The sequence below is a fragment of the Synchiropus splendidus genome, chromosome 5 (genome assembly GCF_027744825.2).
Source record: "Synchiropus splendidus isolate RoL2022-P1 chromosome 5, RoL_Sspl_1.0, whole genome shotgun sequence".
Classification (NCBI taxonomy): domain Eukaryota; kingdom Metazoa; phylum Chordata; class Actinopteri; order Syngnathiformes; family Callionymidae; genus Synchiropus; species Synchiropus splendidus.
The window spans coordinates 16,454,068-16,477,758 of record NC_071338.1 but is presented as its reverse complement, the minus strand read 5'-3'; the positions used below and the strand labels follow the sequence as shown (position 1 = coordinate 16,477,758).

The 23,691-nt window shown below is 45.1% G+C and overlaps 1 protein-coding gene across 9 annotated transcripts in view; it reads right to left on the bottom strand.

The window, feature by feature from the left end:
* The window catches only part of nav2a (neuron navigator 2a), a 140,314-nt gene that overhangs the window by 6,033 nt on the left and 110,590 nt on the right, over positions 1 to 23,691 (bottom strand). For 7 of the 9 annotated variants that reach the window (XM_053864278.1, XM_053864275.1, XM_053864276.1 and 4 more), the window contains 15 exons: positions 15,012 to 15,141; positions 12,436 to 12,754; positions 11,388 to 12,075; positions 10,288 to 10,501; positions 9,538 to 9,812; positions 8,992 to 9,057; positions 7,976 to 8,020; positions 7,396 to 7,556; positions 6,836 to 7,018; positions 4,784 to 4,836; positions 2,967 to 2,990; positions 2,636 to 2,710; positions 1,677 to 1,760; positions 1,480 to 1,603; positions 977 to 1,146 (listed from right to left, as the gene is read on the bottom strand). In XM_053864278.1, coding sequence (XP_053720253.1) covers positions 977 to 1,146; positions 1,480 to 1,603; positions 1,677 to 1,760; positions 2,636 to 2,710; positions 2,967 to 2,990; positions 4,784 to 4,836; positions 6,836 to 7,018; positions 7,396 to 7,556; positions 7,976 to 8,020; positions 8,992 to 9,057; positions 9,538 to 9,812; positions 10,288 to 10,501; positions 11,388 to 12,075; positions 12,436 to 12,754; positions 15,012 to 15,141 — 2,611 coding nt within the window. The remainder of the gene's footprint in view (positions 1 to 976; positions 1,147 to 1,479; positions 1,604 to 1,676; positions 1,761 to 2,635; positions 2,711 to 2,966; positions 2,991 to 4,783; positions 4,837 to 6,835; positions 7,019 to 7,395; positions 7,557 to 7,975; positions 8,021 to 8,991; positions 9,058 to 9,537; positions 9,813 to 10,287; positions 10,502 to 11,387; positions 12,076 to 12,435; positions 12,755 to 15,011; positions 15,142 to 23,691) is intronic. The other 2 variants (XM_053864277.1, XM_053864279.1) reach the window with 2 other exon arrangements.

The window sequence follows — 23,691 nt, the reverse complement described above, 5'->3', positions numbered from 1 at the left end:
ATGCTTCCTGGTTCCTCTCGCACTCTTACCTCATAGACCTGCCACATGAAGCGAAGCGAAGGAAGACAGAGAGACAAAACAATGTTCACATGGGCTGTGTTAGTGTGTTAAGATTGGAGCAGACCCCTCCCGACGACTTCCAACCAGCTGCCAGCTAAGGCTACATCACAGCCACCAGGAGCGGAACGCTCTTTTCGGAGTCCATTACAGGACCCCTATGCACTCTACAACACGAAGACACAAAGAAGCACCAGCATGGTGGAGCGTCATGTTGGCTCTTATCTACACAAACACACCGGTGCCCTTGCACACCGCCTACACACACAGACACATGAACTCAGAGGTTGTTTATTATCGCTTCCACCTAATGCTAGGAACTGAACACATGACCACTACCGGACCACCGCACGCAACTAACAAAAACATCTGACCAACACAGGAAGCTGCATACTTCTTCATCTGGGACTTGTCCAGCGGTGCATGAGAAGGTCTTAGGGAGCAAATAGATTGACACAAATTCATAAATAAACATCAGGTGGCGCAGTGACTCAGAAGATTCAAAACTGTGCGAACACTAAACGCATCCATCTTCAGTGACTAACATGCAGGTAAAGCGAGTGTTAACGCAGGAAGCAGTTACACATGGATTTGCACTGGGAAGCTACGGTGCATATGAGCTAACACATGAATCATGACTGATTCATATTTATTCAAAGGGCAAATGAACTGATGCCTTAAAGTTAAACATGCGTCATGGTAAATCCTACGACACCACTTAATTCAACGTCAACTATAAACCTGCCCTGGAGACATCTAAATGCCAGTGGTAATCGCCTGACTCAAGACAACATCAACTAATCCCCTAAATGTTTTCACCTTTTCTCCAGTAAAAGTGGACTGAAGAGAAAACAAAGACGCAAGTCACTCATCATCCACTTGTTCTTGTTGGACCTTGTTTTCTGGGATGATTTCTTACCCAGTTCTTTTTGTTCTTCTTCTTGTTTTTGGCGTCAGCATCCATGTTGGACCCCACACTGGAGTGGCTGGTTGCGCTGGCGACACTGCTGACGCTGTCCGACGAGTGTTGCCTCCTGATGCGGAGGTCTGGCTGCGCATTCTGCTGCTGAGAGCTGCCGTTGGTTCCGGCTGGAAAATGAGTTAGTTGAAGTTGGTGTCTGGGAATTTCCTTTGCTCACCATGTTCATTCATTTCCTGCCCTGTGCAAGGTTGCAGGGGGCAGGAATCTATCCCAGCTACACGTCTGCAAGAAACACTTTTGCAAAACAAGTACTGCAGACACGTGGTAGCCAACAAAATATTCACCATGTCATTGTTAGAATCCTGAGCCTCTAATTTATCATAAATATTTTAACTCAAAAAAAGGACTAGATCACAGCCTCATTCTCCTGCAGCCATTGTTTAATTTACTTGTATTTAAAGCTCAGGCGCTATTCTCCTTGTGAACCCTGTTGTCCGTACCTGTTCTCTCCGCTTTTGTTGCGAGCTCTGGTGTGTTGATAACCCCGTTGATGGCGGCCTGAGCGACTGCGTTCTGCTTCTTCAGCAGCTCTATAGTCTTCCTCAGCTCGTTCAGTTCAGAGTCCTGACACCAAGATAAGACCAAACAAAAAAGTCAAGACAGTGGAAAACTACACTTTGAGAGGGCGGCTCCTCACCTTTTGCTCTGCAGTCTGAGTTAAGCTCTTCAGTCTGATGGTCATGTTGCCCAAACTCTGCTCAAATGCTGCCACCAGGTGAGCCTGGGGGCCAGAATCTTTATTGTCATTTGCAGTGTCAAGTCCAATAAATGCTTTGCTAACACGTTTGGTTCATTTTGTCTGGAGTACAAACATTGCTAAGACATGTTGACACGGTCAGGAATTAACAATGACTTCAAAATAAATGAATAAAATCATTTATAACAACAAATAACACAGCTAACCAAATAAACACAATGACGATTGAAGCCATTTTTATCTCACACCTTTTGATAAGCCGTGCACATCATTTTGGAGAAATCTAACACCTGATGATTTCAGCCTTGTGTGTGTGTTCAGTCAGCGTGGAGTGATTTGGTGCTGCAGCGGATCATCTTCAGCCTGAGGGGGCGTGATTTGCCACGACTGCAGTGTGTCATTAAATATATGAAAAGGCCCTCTCCTCCACACTGCCTGACCCCCCACGACTTAATCCACTGTCTCCTTGTCTTTCAACAACCGCATCACACTCTCTGAGGGTTGCTGGACACTTAAGCTGAAAAGCTTCAGTCTGCATTTGAGACGATCCTTCCTTGCTGTAATCCAACACTTCCACCTCAATCTCTAATTCACCTGTGACTCAGGCAGATGATAAGGCAGGCGACGTGGTGGGACTTGTGCAATGTGGGGCGGCTGCAAGGATCTCAATAGTGGCTTATCAATGTTGTTTTGTTCTATTTCCTAACAGCTGAAACTGCACATCCTGGTATGTTCAACAAAAGCAACAGCACAACTAATGTTTTAAAAAGCAAAAAACTGACAGACTGAAACAACCGATCACTAAGATTAGGCAGATTTTAAAACTGTAAAATGTCATTGGAGGAGATCCCCAAGTCAAAATGGACAAGATAAATGGGTAAATAATTCAGGCCACTTACATTTGCGCTCAGCTGTGTTGTCAGGGCAGAAACCTTTTCCTGGGAAGCATCCAGCTCCCGTCGCAGCTTTCGGATCTGAGGATGTAAACATCAAAAACCTGTCCAACAAGGCTCAGTACAACAAATCCCACGCACCGCACGAGAACATTGCCACAAATGCTTTTAGTGTCTGGCTGGTTCAAAGCAGGGCTGAGGAAGCTCAGGAGTTACACGGTCACTCACAATACAAAACACACACACGTGTAACAAGACCCCAGTATGAAAACGCCACCATGTTCCAACAAGTTCAATGAGTGCACAGAGAAAATTAAAGAGTGGAGATGCTTCCTACCTCCGACTGGGACTTCTCTTCATTCTGCATATAAAAAAAAAAACACAAGAGAGATTTATTAGAAGACGCACTGAGTGACTATAGACAAATAAGTGCAGCTGTGTGGAGTTAAGGGAGGCAGGGATATGCTCCTCAAGGCGTTTCACCAACGTATCTATGTGACCTATTGTGTAGACGGCTGCTGACAGAACAATAGTAAGAAAAGAAACTAAGCAAATACTGAGAAAAAAACACGCAGGGCAACGGCTCGCACGCAGGTCACTCCCTGCTGCTGATCACCAAAACACAGCAACATACGCCTACATTTACATGTAAACACACCAAAACAAAACAAGAGTTTCCTGTAGTGAGTTTACTACTCTGTAGCAGAAACATAGCACTGTAAATCCTAAGATATATAAACAGAAACAATATAGAATGAACTTCAAACTATGCTTATTTTTAAAAACCACTCAATTTAATACTGAAAAATAAGTGCCAAAGTTAGATTTTGAGACCATTAAGTCTAGAGCTAGATACTGCCATGGTGGGCGGCCTCGAAAGACACAACATGATAGATAACTGACAAACACTCTCCATGGATTAACGGTTCCCCTCCACTCTATATGAAACTAGGAGTCCTCATTGAACTTATAAATATAATTTAAAATTTGGGTATTCAAAAATCAACCTACAAACAAATGATATTCAAAGTTTATTTATTAGTTTGTGCTGGCTTTTTTGCACAGATTTGGATCTGGAACTCGCCGGCTCTTCAGTCCCAGACGCAACAAAGAGAAGCAGTTGGTTCATAATGATTTTGCGGCTGAGCACACACACACACCCATTGCCTCAGACGGGTTGTGACAGTTTGTGTGTGTGTCTGTGCATGTGTGCCACTGTCTCCTGTCTCCACATGACACAGGCACCCAGACGACACTGTCAGTCATCATCAACTGAGCAGCCACTCAGACTGGTTGTCCCAGAGAGGTAAATCAAACACCTCACTTGCTTCATTTACATGGATTAGAATTCACCTGAGTTGTTGCCGCCGACCTAAATCCTAACGATTTTTCAGTGAATGAGTAGCAAAGCATCTGAGACGCTCTGTCTCCCGGTCATATTCCACTCATTATAATAAGTACACACGCAGCATAATAACACGGTTATCGCCACCACCTCCCCTCCTCTCCCTCCTACCGTTTGCTGCCAGGACGTGACGGTGCCGGTGAGAGATAAAGTCGCCATCATTTTTGCCTCAGCTCTGATTTCTCATGGGCTCAGGGGACCTTCCAATGCAGAGACTAAGAATATGTGTGCTACACCTGCTCAGGTGAGGAGTGAACGTCTGACTGGGGAAGGCGGGGCTAAGCTGGGGAGCATTGATCTCTGATTGGCTGCTGCCCTGTACTGCCCTCCAGCTCGCTTGTAACGCCACTGCCAGACGTTTCTGTGTTTGTACATGAGTCTGGACTGCGAGGTAAATGTGTGACTGTGAGCCTGCCAACTCAAATATGACACTGGAGAAGATAAAGTGAAACACGCTTTCAGCAGGGCCTGGCACGGACCGTGTTGTTTTGCCCTACAAGTGGACCAGGTGTAACACATGCTCAGTTGTAGACCAGTAAACACGTTTTAAATGAGAACATAATGATTGTTTAGAGACAGAGGTGGTGCATAATTCAAAATTCTAAAGGTGATAAAGCTTCAGCAACCAAAAGAGCAGTTCTGCTTCAACCGACGACTACATTATATAGAACACACATTTCTGTCCAATAAATATTTCAATAAAAAAAGTGATTGATTTATGCGGAGTTTGACAAACAAACTTGACTTACCGTTGAATAAATGGAAGAGGTGCTGGAGACCAGAGACAAGGATGATCCGTGAACTGCCGGGGCACAAAAAAGCCAGTTATTAGAGAGCGAATCAAACTAGCCACCCACCATGCGCTGACTCAGCACTGTGCTGGGATGAGACCGCGCGCAGCTCAGTCGTCATAAAGATAAATCCAGAACAAACGGAGGTGTATCTAATGACAGGCTGAGCACTAGCCTGCTAATGATTCAGCCACTAATCACCACATGAAAGTTCAGGCCACAACGGCACCACTGTTTCCTGCTTGACAGCCGATTAGGAAGGATCAGCAGCTGTGACGCCATCGGGCCACACCAACAAGTTGGACTGGACCCAGAAAACCACTGCTCTCTCAAGGCCAAAAAAAAGAGCACAGATGTTCACCTTTGTTTCGTTGGAGACAGAAAGGTGCGGCGGTGGAAAACATTTCAACAGTCTCACTCTGTGGTTTGGACATGATGTAAAAGTTCAAATGAGACTTAATGGAATATATAATGTTTACCTGCCAAAGTACAAGACAAAAAAACTGGTTTGTGTGTGTGTGTGAGTATGGTGAAGCGGATAGTGTGAAGTGATAGCGTAACTCTGTGTCGATGTCAAACAGCAGGTCAGGTACGACAAAGTGTTTGGCGGTTAGTGTGACTTTTGTCCTGTCAGTCAAACCACAGGCAGGTAATTCTATACACGAGCAAGTCGCCTCCTCACCCCCCCTCATGTTCATGTGTGTGGCACGCACTCACACTTGGAGAGAGAAAGCTAAGTAGATGGTTTCTTGTATCTCCCCGCTCTCACGCCTCTCACTTAGAAACCTGTAATTATCTGTCGCTCCGAGAGGGAGAAGAGATTCATATGAGGACACACCATAGGTGCGCGCTCAACCTCTCATTCCCACTTTGCACATTAGTCTGATAACCAAAAGAGCGTCTTAAATACCTTCAAATAAGCTGCTGACTGGCTGCAGTTTAAATCAAACTTGCTCATTTGAGTTTTACTCTCCAAACATCAGTTGAATAAAACACTAATGTTGGTCAATAAACAAATTTTTTCTAAGCCTGAATTTTCAAATCTAAAAGAAGAACACTCATCTAAGGATTAAATGGTCGATCCCTGGCTGAAGCTGCGTTGTGTGAAGTAGTTCAGAACAGTTCAATGAAGGTGAGCAGGGCTGGACAAATGATGACTGATGAATTTCTTGAAAGAAACTACATCATTCAGCAAATACAAGCCATTCATGTCATGTTACGGGATAATGTTGCAGCAAAACTCTCAGATTTCAGTTGAGGAAGATGAACAGCTGATCCTGGAGGGTGTTTCACCATAGCTGGATATGATCTTCACGCCGCTCCGGTTTCCACTCAGACTATACTTTGGAGGAAAAGTGAGATTTGTCTAAAGGGCAAGCTCGTTATTTTATAATAATTCATCAGCAATTTCATTTAATACTTTTGAAGTCACTTTTCAATGATGTGACTTACAATTCCGTATTGCATCTAAACAGCTTGGCCTCATGAACATATACTATCGGACTATATGTGATGAATCAATGGGCAATAACTTAATGAAGGCAGTTTGATAAGCATGCTTCAAAAGGAGACATATTTAATTATTGATCCGAGCATTGTTCAAAAGTGCCCCCCAACTGTTCAGTGTGCACCACATAAACAAAGGTTTCAGGCTTTAAGGATTGAGTAGATTCCAGTGGAGCAGACTGGTCTCAGCTGCTTTCTGGTGGGAAAAACCAGCAGCGCACTTGTTCCCCCCCAAAAAACAAGCTTATGAACAAAACAAAGCCAACTCAAGCAGATTACGGATTTCTTAGCGGCTCGAGAGGTTTTACCAGGAAGGCAGGGGTAATCCTCTCTGATGTTCTCCAAACAAATGAAATGATCATTAATTTAGAGCAGAAATGTGGAATTATGCTGGAGGATTACGAATGAAAAGGGGAAGAGGAGTATTTTAAGAGAATAACGCCTAATCAAATTTCCAGCTCCCGTCCAGAAGGTAACAGCACAATCGCCCCCTGTCGTCCTTACCTTCTTCAAAGCCGTCTCGGAAAGAGCCGGACCGGCTCATGGTGCGGGTCTTCTCGTCCAGAGACATGCAGGAGTTTCTCAGCCGGTTATCAGTGCAGGAGTCAAAGGACACGTCCTGATTGGTCAGGCTGTTGTTGCGATGGCCAGTGAGGTTCATTTGAGCAGTGGAAGTTGGACTGGACGCTGAGAGAGAAAAGCAACGATCATGATCTAGATCTACTGATGAACCAGATGCAATATAAAGGACTAATATCTGTGTGGAAGGATGAAAAAATGATTTTGCTTTTGTGGATACAAGTTTGCGTCTTCATCCTCCTTAGATGCCGTACACATTGGACCAAAAAAACACGCTTTTATCTACATCGACTGTGAGGAAAAGGAAACAGTTTTCTCTACCACTTGCTCTTGCACAACCATGAGTCAAGTACTGACTCACTTTGACTCATGAGAAAGTGACACCAAACAAAAGCTGCTTTTACTATCTGACAAGTTAAAAATGTCAAAGCCCAAATTCAAATTACTTTTGTGGTTTGGAGTTTCAAAATAAATGTCAGCCATACCGAGCTGTCCGAAGTTGAAGCGAGTGCCAGAGGGAGACGTGAGGCTGGATCCAGGGGAGAAGGGTGAGTTACTGGCCGAGTCTTGCAGCCCACTGGTGGAGTGCGAGCGTAGCCAATCACGAGCCTCCTCGTGGCTTCGCAGCTGCGGCGTCGGACCGTACCTGCAAAGATGATGTTCAGTAAAGATGCTAAGAAAGGCGTGCGAGTCAATGTGGATTCGGATTTTGGTTATGACTTTAATCATTGTTTTTCTTCCTCAAACCCCAAAGATTATGTGTCGGGATCTGATGTAGCAGATATTGGAACCACAGAGCACCAATCAGGAAGTGAGACTGACGCTCAGGTCAGCTGAGACGCAGAAAAGAAGCAGACAAACAGTAGCCCCGAATCAAGCCAATAGATGAGATTGACAGCTCTTGAGTGACCACAAAGTGACACGCCTCCACACAGCACAACAGCACAAGTGCCAAACACGGATGTCCGAAAGCATTTGACAAGCACGAGTACCAGAGAGCAAAAACAAAAGGACAGTGTCAGACGTTGGTGTGTTGGAGTGTCCAGCAGGCAGTGATGTCAGTACCTGAGTCCCTTTTTAGGCAGAGTGTTTCTGCCACAGTTGGGCCCGCTGTGGGAGAGAAACACTTCAGACAGGGCAGGCACATGGGATCGAGGGAGGCAAAGGAACATGTGGAGGCAGGACTCGACTGGGATGCATTGATGCAGATTATAGAAACAGCATTGGTGATTGTATAGACTGAATACTGCTATCTAGTGGAGAGCAGGTGAGGCTTCAGGAAGCAGTGACCTTATTTTCAGAGGCTACTAGATGGTGCGCTCTGCTCTAAAATAATTGGCTTCAAACAACTATTTCAATGTCACCTTCCATCATTTATAAACCAAGAGCGCCACCTGCTAAGCTCTGAAAATGAGGACACGGTTTCAAGAAGCTTCGCCAGCCCTTCACTGTGAGATACACACACAGAGGCTTCAAAATATACACTACAGTGACACTACAGGGGCTCCAACAGCTGCAACAGTTTTCAGGTTTATTCTGAAGAGTAGGAGCGCCATCTGATACCAGCATCTATCTATCTATCTATCTATCTATCTATCTATCTATCTATCTATCCATATATATATAAAGAATTGCAAGTAACTTATTCATTTTGGTGTACAACTTGTTTGATTGAAAAGCAGTATGTATCAGTGCATCCCTAAGCAATTTAATTCTAAACACACAAGCAAAAAAAAAACAAACAAAAAAAAACACGAAACAAAATAAACAAACTGCCGAGAGACAGTTAAATAATATTTTTGCTGTGGCAAACCAATTAGGACTGTACACACAACTTCCACCAGGGGGCAGCACCACAAAGCTTTACAAATAGTCTACATTCACACACAGCCGCATAGCTACACACCCTGGCACCTCATTGACTGTAAGGCAGGAGACTCCTAAAATAACCATGAGCTACCACACAGAGCTACAAAACGCAACACCTGACGCTTCCATCTTTTACGCTCTATGTGGCAGCGGTGGTGTTTTTTAGGAACCTTCGCAGTCAGCGGCCCGACACAGCACACAGGTACAATTACCTGTCCTGTCTCCGAGGCAGGGTGTTTCGGCTGAATTTAGGGCTAGCAGAGGGGGAGGAGGGGGGGCTGACAGGGGCAGGACGAACAGCAAACAGAGAACCAGAGCATAAAGTCAATAATACTGCTTCTGTTCAGACTCATCAAAGATGAAGTTCATGGAGCGAAGAAGATGATGTCATGGCCTTTGACGCCAAAAACTTCAGAAGAGATTGAGTGTCCTGTGAGACATTCCTGTCACATGACACAGTCGGCCTGTCACAGTGGAATCTGCTACGACGACCACAATTACTGCGGTAATTGAGAGGAGGCACCAGAGACTGTCCGTCCTGAGTGCAGGCCACCAAAACAACAAGAGCGACATTGACAATGACATCATCCTGAGTTGATGTTTTGGAAGTTACTGAAAACAAACAAAGGCAATACTAGCAGTTTCATACAAACTTATTGAGGTGTGGATTCACCCGCGGTGAAATGTTTGCTTTGAGTGACCATCATGCGAGTTGTTGATGCATCAGTTACTCAGAGACAACATTCATGTCCGCTCACCTTTCAGACACGCCAGTCTTCACGCTGCCGTTGCGTCCGAGTGCAGACAGCACGTCCTCCCTGTGGTTCCCGTGACCAGCGCTCCCCAGGCTCATGTCGATGGATTCGCTGCTGGTGTGCATGCTGCTCACCGAGGGGAAGCCCATGCTGCCGGTCCCACCGTGGCCACCTAGTGTGCTTTCTCTGCTTTGGGCGGACGAGCCGCTGAAGGTGGTCCCCCAGGTGAGGCTGTTCGAGGGTCCAGTGGAGGAGTAGACTGAGCCAGGACTGGAGGCCTGGTGAGAGGCAAGAAGAAACTAAGCTCAATGATGTTAATGACAATGCTATATTTGGTAAAGGTACATTAACATGCCATGAACGTTTGAACCTGCAACATGGACCAAAAACCTATGAGTCACCTCAGAGTTCCGCAGAGTTCACAATGATTATTTTACCTTCTGTGTGAGCAGACATGTTTTTGCAAAGCTCATCCGAACAGCAAACTGTCATTCGCATCAACGCCACCTGGTTACACAGAGTTTAGTCTGTTTCCCTGCCAAAGCTGGGTCATGAGCTTTTCCACTCACAAGCCCAATGATCCTCTTAAAACAGGTAAACACAAACCAGTATAAACCTTAAGGGCGTGGATGACAAAATCCTCCAATTTCTTAGGCCATTATACCTAAAGAAATATTGAGCACTCATCTACATCCTACTTTGCCTGTGAAAGCCTCTGGTTCATCAGCAATATTTGTATCAAATTCTGCTCACCTGTTCACTGCCCAGCGTTCCAGTTCCTGATCCCAGTAATCTGCCACCAAACATGGGGCTGCTGGTCTCGCTGTCACCCAGGCCCCCGTCTGGAGATTCCACCAACGTGGACACATGATTCATGGAGGCATGAGGATTCGATATCACAGTGGAGTTCTTCATGTTTTCTGTGGTGGTGACAGGCGCCTGTTTACTGGCCTTCCCTCCAAACAACCTGCAGGTGGACCAAATGGAAGCATAACTCAGGGGACACAGCAACAGTTCGAATCTTTATCAATGAGGATGAATCAGTTGTGAATTAAACATTTTTCAACCAATGGAATGAAATCTACTTTATTGAATGAAATATGGTGGACAGTAAAACTGATTCTTAATTATCATGGAATAAGTGAGAAGCTCATGAAACTATATCAGCTTCCAAAATGGAAAAGTTTGGAAGGCAATTTTCGCAGATGGAAGATGGAATGCAGGGATGGGATTATCACGTTTTATCTTTTACGTCTCTGTGCTGACTTGACTTTTTTAAAAAGAACGCGCAACAGATCCAGGAAAGGTATAGTCAGCCACTCTGACTCAGGGCCAACACACACACACACACAGACAGGGAGAGAGAGAGATACACACACTCACACACACACACATGTTAAATTGTCTCCTGTGACAACTGGCGCGACGATGGGCACTGTTACTACACTTTGAGGAGTTATCACTGTCTGACATTAATGAGGCCGGAACGCTGAGGTAAGACTCGGCTCCTGTTACCCCCCGAGCCACACCCTCCCCCACGGTGGCTCCAAAGCTGAGGCTTGGCAGCTGATCCACACAGCTCAGAGTCTGCTTTTCACCACGGCCTGATTTAACCTCAGTGTGTGCACGTGGAAACAAGTCCGCACATGTGATGTGTAGGTCATTTTGAGCGTGATTAAGCTGGTGAAGCAGGCCTCGCTCTGTGTATGTGTGTGTGTGACTACTGTAAGTGAGTCAATTCAAGCCCCCACAAGTGGCCCTGACTCCTCTGCTCAACAGTCTCTCATCAGAGTGTCACTATAATTACCGACAAAACAAGCAAAGCTGTGTTTCGTGTATGTGTGTGTGTGTACCTGCGGAGCGTAGGGGATGAGACCTGCTGTCTCCCCGACACAGGAACCGTTGCAGCGCCGCCACTTAGAAGTCCACTCCGGATGCTGTCGATATCAGAGACGCCCTTCTCCCGGTCGGTCTGGTTAGACAATAGAGCTCCGGAGCCGTTGGTTTTTGCAATGCTCATCGAGTTCTTTCCGTGGGAGGTGACAGAAAGCACGGCAGCCTCAATGCTGCTGGTGGATGAGCGGTTTCCATTGCGAGCCACTGAGCCTGAGCGACTGGGTCTGGGCAAGCTTCGGTACTGAAGGGTGGAGCGGGCGCTCATCGGGAGGAAGCCGTCGTCGTGATGACCCAGCATAGAGTCGCCAGACTTCAGTCCACCCGCCAGCGATCGTGCACCGCATTTCGGCATCTTTCCTAAAGTTGCAGAGCCACTGGTGATGGTGGCCCCACTGGCGGTTACCAAGGTTACGAGCCCAGAACCCTGCTTCTTAAAGCCAAAGCTGCTGGTTGGAGTGCGAGATGTTTGCGAGTCGGAAAGTGTGTGAGTGAGAGCGTTTGTGGTTGGTGCCCGGCTGGTGGTGAGGGACGCTTTCTTTGTCTCGTCTCCGCTGTTGCGTCCCACGTCGGAGGGGGAGCGGTGGAGGCCATTGGGCCGCGGTGAGAGACGTCCCTTCTCCGACACCTTCACATCATCGGTTTTACCTAAAGGGGGAAATATATGGGAATTTATTATTTGTGCAACCAGAAACTCAAACATATGTTCAATTCATCTTTAATTTACATGAAAGAAGTAATCTCAGATGGAATCTTAATATGTGCCTCAGGGCAACACAATAGATAAAACAGAAGTGTAATGAATGTAAGTACTTAGTGTGTGAGCTTCTAAAAAAAGATTATTTAATAAGTAGCAACTTCCTCCAGGAAATCGACTGAAGCTGGAGAGACAGAATGTGACTTCAGTCAGGAAACAGCCTGACCAGTTAATGACATCTCATACGGTCACAGGATATGAAAATGATCTCTATCACACAAATATGCCCGCAATGGGCTCAGGAAACTTACCTGAGCTGTGGCTCTTATGGCAGACTGACCCCGTGGATCCAGTGCTGCTGGTGCTTTTGGTCCGTGGGGATGTCACACCCACTTGAGCGCTCATGCCTCTCCTCCAGGAGCCTGTCTGGGACACCGAGGGGGTCTTCCTCCCCGATCCGCCCTTGTCGGACTCATCAGAGATATCAGAAGGGTTGCGGCGGCTCCACTTGGAGGCCGTCTCCATTCTGACCCCGCTGTCCGACCCAGCGTCTGGCCTTTTCACCTCGTCTCCTGACCAGACCTGGTGCGCCGCCGTGGAGGCCGACTGCTTTTCTGCATCGGTCACAGGCTGGGGGCGAGACACACACACACACACCACACACCGAGATTTATTACTGCTGAAGAAAGCGTCTTTATTAGAAGTACCCCCACATTTAATGACCACAAGCACCACAGTTCTGCAGTATCCACATCAGCACTGTAATTTCTCAGACTTCCAAATCAATGTTGGTGTCTTAACTAAAACCTCAGCCCTCTATAATCAAATTTTAATCCAGGGCAGAGGCTTTCAGTCTCATTTTACGATTTCCTCAACACAATTATTTCGTAAGCTCTTAAATACATCAACATCTCTGTCTGAGGGCAGTTTCATGAGAAAGTGGATTTTTATTACAGATCATAATGGGCAGACAATTTGTACATAACATTATGAATTCCTCGCTCAGCCCTTAAAAATATGAACCTTTATTAAAACCTCTCAATGTACTCTATGTCCAGGAGTTGCAGGCTGAAGTAGATAACTGGGTTGTCTCGATGAGTGTGGCAGCTCCCGGGAAAATGTGACACATCCACTTGAAAATGGATGAACAAGTCACAGTCATGTGGGTGTGAAATGGGGTAAAATATAACATATACATTAAAAAATAAATTATTAGCAAATCAAGACACTTGAGACTGTGCTAGTTCCAGCTGGGACATGAGTCACTCATTATGCATCCTAGATCTACTTGGGAAATCTGCATAGTTGAGTCATGAACGTAAGCAGGATGACTGGCCGGATCTTGCCCGCGAGCCTCGAGTTTGACAAGTGCGTGACAGCGAAACTCAAACATTCTGCTCCAGTGTGTCGCTGTGTTTGTTATTCAGACCTGCTCAGTCAAGCTGTCGTAACGATACCTGTGCAGGTTCATCCCAGTCCTTTCTAGTTCCAGGAAAAACACAAAACAGCCAAATATTCAGTAAAAAACAAGTTGAATCTAAAATAGGTCAGAGATGGAGTCACTAGCCCCAGCTTTACATTCATGTCTGGGTATGAACCCATAACCACATTTCATACTTCGCCCTACCTTTGGCTGAGCACTTGGCAGCTTCAGTGAAGCTCTCACTTAGCTACAAGTGTAAATTACAGTTGTTTAAGGAGTGACAGCTGCTTTTAGGTCACTGGTACAGTGGCCTGGGAAAGAGCAAGAATGCAACAGCCAGCTTTGAAAACACATCCACAGCCGCCGTGCGTGTTATTACCCCACTATATGAACATGGACTGTGCTTAAGTGGCTGAGAAAGACGCCTCTTTGTTTTTCCTCCAGCACCTTGACCTCAGTAGCAATAATGGACTAAAGACCTGCTCCATATCAGCTACAATAGTGTGTTTGTCTGCCATGTCTGTGAGTCAAGTGGCAATATTATCATCTCAGCGATCGCTTTTCTTATCCACCGAGGCTCTTAATCACTGTTTAATGATTCCAGGCCAGTGTCAACATTGGTGGTCAACGAGTGAACCTCGCAGACGTCCACGTCGGGCTGAGAATTCTGTGAGAATATGGTCTGAAGGTACACAGGCGAGGCAACTCCAAACATTCACATACATTTAACCCCCTATATGCAATTGATGGTGTTCTATTGGCTAAATAGAACCATGTCATGTTTGTAATGTGAATGATTCAAAAGATTTGAGGATTAATAAAAATTGAGCGATTTTCAATGACTATTTAGAAATAACACCCCACGTCCCCTGCCTCAATCCCAATAGCCTGCAGCATCTTGATATCCTGTCTGGCACACACACACTTCAAGCCTAAAAATAACAAGAGCAAACAATTGAAGTGCCTTCTTCTTCAGTGTGTCAGAGAAGATCAAGAGATGGAGCGCCGCTCACAGGACTGGCATGTGCACTGCGTCTCTTTCAACTTATGACGACAGGAAAAAGAAAGCTTTGCGCCTGACTCAGCTCTTTTTTAAAGCCATCTATGAATTTAATACTTCTGCTTTGATTTGTTGGTTTTCTTATCAACTAATTTATATAAATATAATTTTGAACAACTAACACTAATGTCATGTGGATTAGCATAAAACCACTTCCGTCAAAAAATGAATTGTGCTCGCACAAGGCAAAAATAAAGAGGTTTCTTCACTAAGACATGTTTTGTTCTCTTAGTTGGGAACAGAACACAACATGTTAACAGCAGCTATTCAAGGCCATACTGAGGAATGATGACCATAACATTCCAAAATCCAAACTTCAAAACATACTACAGGCAAAAACAACTGTCCTGGTGTAGGTAAAAATAACTTCACGCCTAGATATATCATGTTGTAAACCACCTTACCTGTGTTTTGAGGCCTTTGCGTTGGGCTGCTGGTGTGTTCGCGTAGGACGAGATGGATGAGCTGGTGTTGATGTCATCAGTGTCGATGTTGTCGCTGATGCCACTACTCACAGAGCTGCTGTCGTCCCAGCTGGTCACAGAAAAGAAAAAAATACTTAACACCTTTTTGCATGAGTCAGCCCAACTTCAGAACCTTTACTGAAGGATAGCACAAAGTTGTGATGCATTTCCAGTGAACAAAAACATGTCAAAGTAATAAAGGTTAATAGCAGAGACGAAAAGCAACTGATCCAAGAAGAAGCTTAAAGCAGCAGCATGGTCTTTCTTTCATCCTTCACTCTGACTTCAGTTTAGAAGGAAGCCGCACACACACTTGCTCACACCAAACACACATGTTGAATAGGAACGTCTATCACATGGACAAAGGCTCGTCGTAAGGGGTGACATCACTGTGATCATGGCGCTTTGTGTGCAACCACTTGGGGGGTGACTCGTTCAAACGAAGCCATCGGAGCAGACAAGCTGGAAGCTAACGCAGGATGCACTTAATTATTGGTAAATATGTGCATGCGTGCGTGTTTGTGTTCATGTCAGAGTGCACTGGAAGCGAGGAAGGAAGTCAAACTGGCTGGTTGGCAAACAGTTCTGTGAAAGGAGCGGCGCAGAGGGAGGCTATTGGTGATTATGCTCAGTGTTGGCTGTAACCAGGAACAAACACACACACACACTAAAACTGAGAAGTATTGTACATGGTTCCGCCCTGTCAAATGGACATCAGTTTAAAAGCATGGTACTTAACTTTCAGAAAAAAACAAAAAACACATAATACACCTTTAAAGGGTCAGAGTTAACAACCAGTCAAGTTAAGCAAACAATATAAACAAACTGGGAAGACAGACATTTAATGCACCCAAAGACATAATAACATTCTATCTGTGATTAAAAAAAAAAAATGGAAGAGTAGTAATTGATGAGATATAATCTATACAGAATCTTTAAAACCAGAGAAAACAACATTCAGAAAAGAAAGCACGCTCAGGCTTTACTTTGTTGAAAGAACAATTGAAATTCATCTTCGATAAAGCAAGCCGTAACAGAAGAGCATTCAGTTTGAGCAGTGAAAGCATCAGTTCAGCGGATTGAATGAAAGTGTCAAGAGAAACCCACAAAAAGACATTAAAATAAAGGACACAAAAGATGATTTCTATCCCAATTGTATCCAAGCGCACACACAAATATAGCTACCTGGTCAGGGTGCCAGCGTTACCAAGGGAACCAGAGCGCTGCGAGAAGACGGCAAGCTGGACTGAGAGTTTCATGACTCCATGCTGCTGAGAGCTCTCACAAAGGCGAATGTTTCCAATTCTCTCTCTGTCTGACTCTCTCTCCCTCCAACTGTGAGCTCGCTCAGTGTCTCTCACCCTCCCTCTCACCTTGGCTGGGTTCCTAGTGCAGGCTCCTTTGTCACTCCCTGCACTGATGCTTCATCCCCCGGGCACCGTTTGTCTCTCTGGACTAACTGAGAGAGACTTTGGGGGGAGAAAAGGGAAGGACCTGCCCTGTTGATGGTAACATGAGCCTCCCCCAGGACTGTTAACCACTTCACTGCTGCGGAACCACTAATGCGGCGCACTAAATAAAACACATACAAACACAGCCCCAGCCCTAAATAAGCCCGGCAGAAATCAGTCGGCAAACACAAGTCAAAACCACATGATCACAGGCTGAAACGGGAGGACGCTCCTCATCTCAGCGTTGCTTGACCGTGCGCGCAAGACTGCAATTTCCCAGACAGATCCACCCTGAGTAGCTGACAAGCCAGTGCTAATTAGAGATCAGGCATAGAGCTGCGGCCCGGCCCACAGCCTCCTGCTGGCAGAGCAACCCGCCTGTTAACAACTGCCGAGCCCTTTTAGCGGGCACTCACACAAGACGGGGACGTCGACCACAGACTGCCCCTGTGCGGAAGTGGTGCCAACCCATGAGCCGGCAAGACCACAAGCTAATACATCATCACGGCAGCGGAAAATGAAAAGCAAGGTGTTGACCGATGGGACCGTTTATCAGACAGCTGTCTGTCAGGAGGCTCGATGGCAAACTGACCCAAAAGAACTGCCAAAGCGGTACCTCGTCTCTCACCAAGTCCTCAGTGAGAGCCGTTCATTTCCCCAGAGGGGTCAAAGGTCAAAAGTGGAACTTAAAAAGGAAGCTCAGAGAGGGCGGAGTCGGAGGACAATTGAAAAAATGCTCCGTCATGGGTCAGCCAATAGGAGTGACTGGATGTGTCCTGAGAAAACAGTTTGTTTAGTTTCTCTTCTGTGTGTGTGTGTGTCTCTAGGGGCTGTGGTCAACCAGCCAATCCTGCTGTACTGTGGACACACACACACACACACACACACAAAAGCACATGCATGCGTGCACACAGAGCAACTTAACCATGTCTGATTCTGGCACATGCACACAGGCTCTTTGCCGCAGATACATACACACAGACATGACAACCACAACAGAGCTGCGGCGCAGAAGTAAGGGGATTTCCTCTGTTGGTTGGTCAACTACTGAGATCCAAACACCAACCACGACACCGAGGACTGACAGGGTCAGCCATGAGAGACACAAGGCCTTTACATTTGTGACGACTCCATAGTCACGTCAGGAGAGCTGTGATGTTACGCGTGTACACGCTGTAACTATAAATACTGGTGGCACAGGGTTGCGCAGCGACTCAAATGTTTACGTTGTCTTCCTGCGTGACATAATGACATACTTCATCCTCCTCAACATGATGATGGAGCTTTCGAAATTCTTCACTAATACAAATTCAATTTCCCTCCGGCTGCGACCTCGGTTCTACACTGAACTAAAATACCCTCCTAAAAAAAAGGCATTAACAGCACAAATAATGAGCAGAAACAAATGCAGCTTTGTGTTTCTCTTGATTTTATTCCACAACTAGGATCAGCAATATAAACTCAAGCTGGTAATTGGGGGTAAATAGTTTACTGATTTACAGACTTAGTCATTAATTTTTATGATAATTGCAAAGTGGTTACTCAGGAGGAATGGCACAACGTCACTGGGCCCAGTCATTTAGCTGTCAGGGTATAATATAATGACATAATGGGAAACACACTGATGATGTTGCGGTTTGTAAAAAAAAGCTTCTTTCAGCTGATTAATGACCTCATAAGACACCAACTTTAGCGGCAATGAAGATTCCAATCTGATAGAGAAACCACTGAGCAACGGATAGCAATGGACGTTTCGAGCCATGAAGCCAACATGAGTGGCGTCTGATGAAGATTTTGCTTCATGTCTATTGAGGCTCTCATGCTGCGCTTCCTGTTCTGGTCATGGGCTTTAATACTGACAGAAACCCTTCATCCACTAAACTTTTGAGCAGCCATAACACTGACACACAGTTCATGTTTGACCACAAGGAGTCCACAGATCAACCAGCGAGCATGCTCTGAACACAGGAGCAGTTGAAGCCCTCCAGGAGACCTGTGAGTTTATTATGGTTTAAATATTGCTTATACATGTAGTAGGAGTAGTTCATCTCAAAAAGAATGATTTCATTATTCAACTGCTTCTCTGGTTGTCAAAAAACAGTGACCTGAAAAAGGGGAAGTGAGTCGGACAGGAGGCTCTAGGGGCAGTTGGTACAGGACTCGGCACATTCCGGGCTACTGACCAGGAGGCGTGTGGTAGGAAAATGATACAGCTGTCCCTGCTCTGACGAGAAATGACAGGACAAGACTGGACACTCTGGAATGTGCCACTTGTACGGGCTACTATTGTCTCCTGCGTTGGGAAAACATTTGCAGTTTGCAGTCAAGGAACCTACAAAGCTGTTTGTTTCTCTAGCCGCCTGTCTTTCACAAGAGTTCCCTTCTCTTTCTCTCTGCATGTTTGATGTGTAAACACTCTTCTTTATATTATAGCCGACTGACCCGGATCGACTGCGAAACACACTAAAGCCTTCACACATGTGTGGCACGCACCGTTGACCCCATGCACAGAGCTCGGTGGCACAAGCTCGACAGACTGCTGAATTTTGGAATTTCTCACATGCCTGCAGACAAACCTCCTAAATACACAGTGCTTGCTGCACAAGTCTATTGTCGCCTCCGTTCTAGAATGAAACTCAGACCTGTAATTTCAACTCTACACCTGTGGTCCACATACAGAGAGAGGGAGGGACCCAGGAGGGTCAAAAAAATGAACATGGCGGTGAGAGTGTAGTTAATAAAAGCTGTTTCTGTTAACTGCGTCAGATTTGTGTTCCCGACATCAGACCATTAACATTTTGTTTCTGTGAATTAAATCATTCTGCTGTATAAATACCAAGGATGACAAGGTGCGTTTATCAGGTTAGAGCTCAAGGGTTCGGTGAAAGGAGAAAGTCTGTGGTAGAAAACCAGCTATTAATCTCAGAGACCCCGCCTCTGATTACTTCGCGTGTGTCCTGTCATTAGTCAAGGCTGAAGGGCCAAAAGGGCCAAAGGGTCAAAAGATGGAATCCAGATACTGTATCTACAGCAACCAGACCACCAACTTCAACAGACTGAGAATCCCCTGAGATCTTCTCACATTTACACAGTCCAGCTAAATCTATATTTGGAACCGCCATTATGTCTTTGGAGCTGATAGAATATTGTTACAGCTGAAACGTGTATTTTTTATCTAGTTGCTTGGAGGTTACTAACTGAAAAAGGAAGTAATGGAACATGCATCTTGAGGATTCTCCCTCCTTACAAATGCAGATATGATCTTGCCTACTCGTGACTGTGCAGTGTGACAGATAAAAAAACACATATTTTACGGTTTTATAATATGATTGATGGTATACTGATCGAAAGACACAGAAATAGATCTGCGCTAGGTCACAAATATTTTGGGGGTTTATTTATTTTTTTGCCCAATATGAACATTTTACATCTATAATATTTGACAGCATTTTTTTCTTTTGAAATAGCTTTAATAATCCTCAGCTCAGTGGACAGCAGATGGCAGCAGCATAACAGAACATGCTAGAAGAACACGATAATAAGTGATGCAGAATGATCAGAGTTAGCACTGCAGCTCTAGTCGCAGTTGACACCTATACATCCTTAAATATATGTATGGATTCAAATTGTAGATCAGCTCACCGCCAAAATTTAAATATCTGCTCTTTGTCCTACCAAGCCATTTCCAGAAAATGTCATTGAAGTCTGTTTTATTGTATGTTTTAATGTTCGGACTATGACATTACGTCCTTGGTGTAGACGATAGAAAACAAATTAATGATAACAAACCAATATAAGTATTTCTAATAACACAGGGTGTTGTTAAACGAAAAAACATTTTAGAAAACATATTTTTACTTTCATTAGCTTTAAATAGACAACAAATGAACACATTGTGATACATAAACTAGCACTGATGTTTGTCATTGTAAGACAAGTAAATGAAAAATAATTGGGAGCCATTCATATTTGAAGGGGAAAAATACTTTGTATGTGTTGAGCTTTATTTTATGTATTTGTCTGAGTTCACGTTGGAGTGAATCTCAAAAGTACACGCACGTCAAAATATGGAACGGCTTTCTATTAATATATTGGCATGGAATTCAAACAAACTCTGGCCATACAATAACAGCACATTCTCAGACTTACGCTGTGGAAGAATAATAAACGTATTTGGTTGGGAGGGTGTGTGAAGAATGAGGAGTTCGAGGTTTAGGAAAGCTTTAGATGAACCGACGCCGATGAATACCTTTATTACAAAACGCTCCTGGTATTCCTAGACTTGGACACGCACACTGGCTCTGATCACCGTTACTCCTGCGAAGGACTCAGCAGCTGTCATCAGTTCTTCAGCAGTGTCTCCAGGCAGGACAGGCCCAACCAGGAACGAGTGTAGATGCAGGAAATGTTGGGGGTAAAGTAAAACCATGTTTCAGGCTCATTACCATAAAGACCCCGCTGGGTTTCCAGGGAAGGGAACTCATAAAACTGGGACCGAGGGAAGGGGCTGAACTTATAGAGTGATTATTAGTGAAGGGCCTGGAGCCAAACCACAACATTCACTGAGCAGAACAAGGGGATCAGGTGGAGAAGGGCACGAGGGGACGGGCAGGTAGAAGGGGGGGACAGGTGGAACACCAGGTGTTGTGAGCTACGCCTGCAGAAGAAGAGTCTCTTGCTCTACCTGAGGCCAAAATCAACTTGTTCAAGTCCAGACAGGAGACTTGAACCAGGGCTTGAAAGGTGAGTGTAGAACATTTCATCATCAGTTAAAGGGAAGTATGGATCATTGAGAGCACAACAACAACCGGCATCATATATTAATCCTCCTAGACACTCCAGTTCAACTCACTGTACAGTATCCAGCACACTTTAAGTTTGAAGTGCATAGATGTGTTTATTTATTTTGTGTGATTTCAAAACAGTTTTTTTCTAGATCTTGTTTTCTTTCCTCATAATTTTTTTCAAAGCCTATTTGCTTTAGTGGGAAAACCAAACACAACAGGCTTAGTCATTGTTACTTGGCTTCAGGCAAAGTCATATTGTCATTTAAAATTGCCACCTTCAACAATAACTATACTTTTCTTGATTCCCTGAAATGTAATTGACGTTTAAAGAGATGAATGTTGCGCAGGTGAATGACAGAAAGCCAAGAAGCCATTTGATCCTGGAACCACCAGGCTGGCACCTCACACTGATTTATAGCTGATCATGTGAGGCGTTAAATCATGCTGCACACAGCGATCTGCGTGTGGCGCCCTCTCTGCTCTTCATGTCGACGTCTCATCTGGTTGAGAGAGATGATATCTTCTGGTGCTAAGCAGGAAGCCTCGATCTTGCCTCGCAGCGGAAGATATCATCTCTGGTGGGGGGGCCTCTAATTTAACATTCACGCTACGGAGGTTTGACACCACAAAGACTCGCTATTGTCTGCTGTAACAAAGAGGATTCAAATCAGAGCATGGGCTGTTATAGATTGCTTCCTCCCTCTCTTGTTGCACAGATAAACACACACAGTTTCAATCCTATTCTCCATTGTCTGTCTATTTACTCAGCTTCGTGGGTCTTGTTGTCTCACGGCAAAGTGTCAGCTTCAGCTCAGTTTTCACCCGCAGCCCTCCACACGTTGAAAAGTGGGTAAAACTAGTTTTTCAAATTCGCCCGAGCGTCACTGATCAGTATCAGCCGCCTAAACTCAGCTGATGAGGTGATAGGAACCTGCAGTGTTTCCATGTTATGTGAACAAGCTCTGATATCAACTGTTTTTGTAGCGGGGTCCTCATTAGCACAGGTTTGGTTTGATCTTGAGGGTTTAGCACACAGGCTCAAAGGGTTTTTTTTTCTTTTTTTTCAAACATTCCTCCACTTGAACCCCGATCCTTTGAAGCTCACCACCTTTCAGACCAGGGGTCACAAGGTTTCTGCTTCCTATGCCGCAACGACACCTTCCCCTACCCCCTCATCCTTAAGACGCATGGAAAGCCTCAACATAAAACACATTTATAGACAGGCTCCACTCCTAGTGAGCAAATACTACACACACCTCACCATCCAGACCTTCACCCTGCTACACCTGTTCAAATCACATCAGCTCTCTTCTTCTGCTGTCTTCGCCCTCCGGTTCTGTTGGATTCCATTTATTATGCAATCGAGTCTAACTCATCTTAAACTAGAACCAAACTGATGACTCATCAGATGTTCCTTGAGGGGAGGAAAAGGTGTGGTGGAGGAGGATTGGCAGCCTCGTGGGTTTTTACTGAAAGTACACAGACCCACATATATCGTTATCTATGCACCTGTAAGACGCAGACAAGTCAAGCAAGTGCCTGAAAAAGTCCCACCGCATCTGAAGTGATGTGTTCCCAGAGCAGAAGTCTGTCTTGGCTCTCTGTAGTCTTTTTAATCTTGAAACTCAGCAAAACATAACATTTAGGAAACCATTGAAGAAGAAGAAGAAGGAAAAAAAATCCCCTTGACTTTTATCTCATAATTCCAGCTCATCCTCCTGATGTCTAAAAAACAAATCTGAGGATGAGTCTAGAGGGAAGATAAGACAGGCGCGATGAAAGGTGAGCGACGGGACAGTTTATGTTAAGCCTCACCTCGGGGCTGCAGGAGACTCTGATGTGTAAGCCTGCGCACAAGCTGTGTAAAAAGGCAGCTAAAGGGCCAGAGGTCAAAAGCCTCGAGGACAGGAAATTAACCACACCTGAGGAGATACAGAAGTAGCTGACTCAAGTGCTTTTAAAGTCAACAAGCTAATTCTGGCTTTAGCTCTCAGTGGGTTGGATTTGTTTGTGGCAGGAAAAGGCAATATTTAACTACTTACTCATTCAAATGACAGAAATGATAATGTTAATTGAACTGTACGTGTGATTCACTCAGGCTTATGTCTGCTCCCGTATATTCCGACCATTCGTCATTCCTGCAATCCGCTCTCCACGTTAACTCAATTCCACCCCCTCTGCACTCCATCTCCACCAGTCTTTGGGCCTCAGTGGGGCTCATCCTGGCCGCCATCCATATCTGTCTATCACTTATCCGAGAAGCAGCTCCCACTTCATCTTTGTGACAGGACAAAGACTCCAGCGCCATAATGAACCACACACTACGGACTCATTCAGTGGCACAATTTAAGGACCAAATAAAGATGCAATGAACCTTTAGTA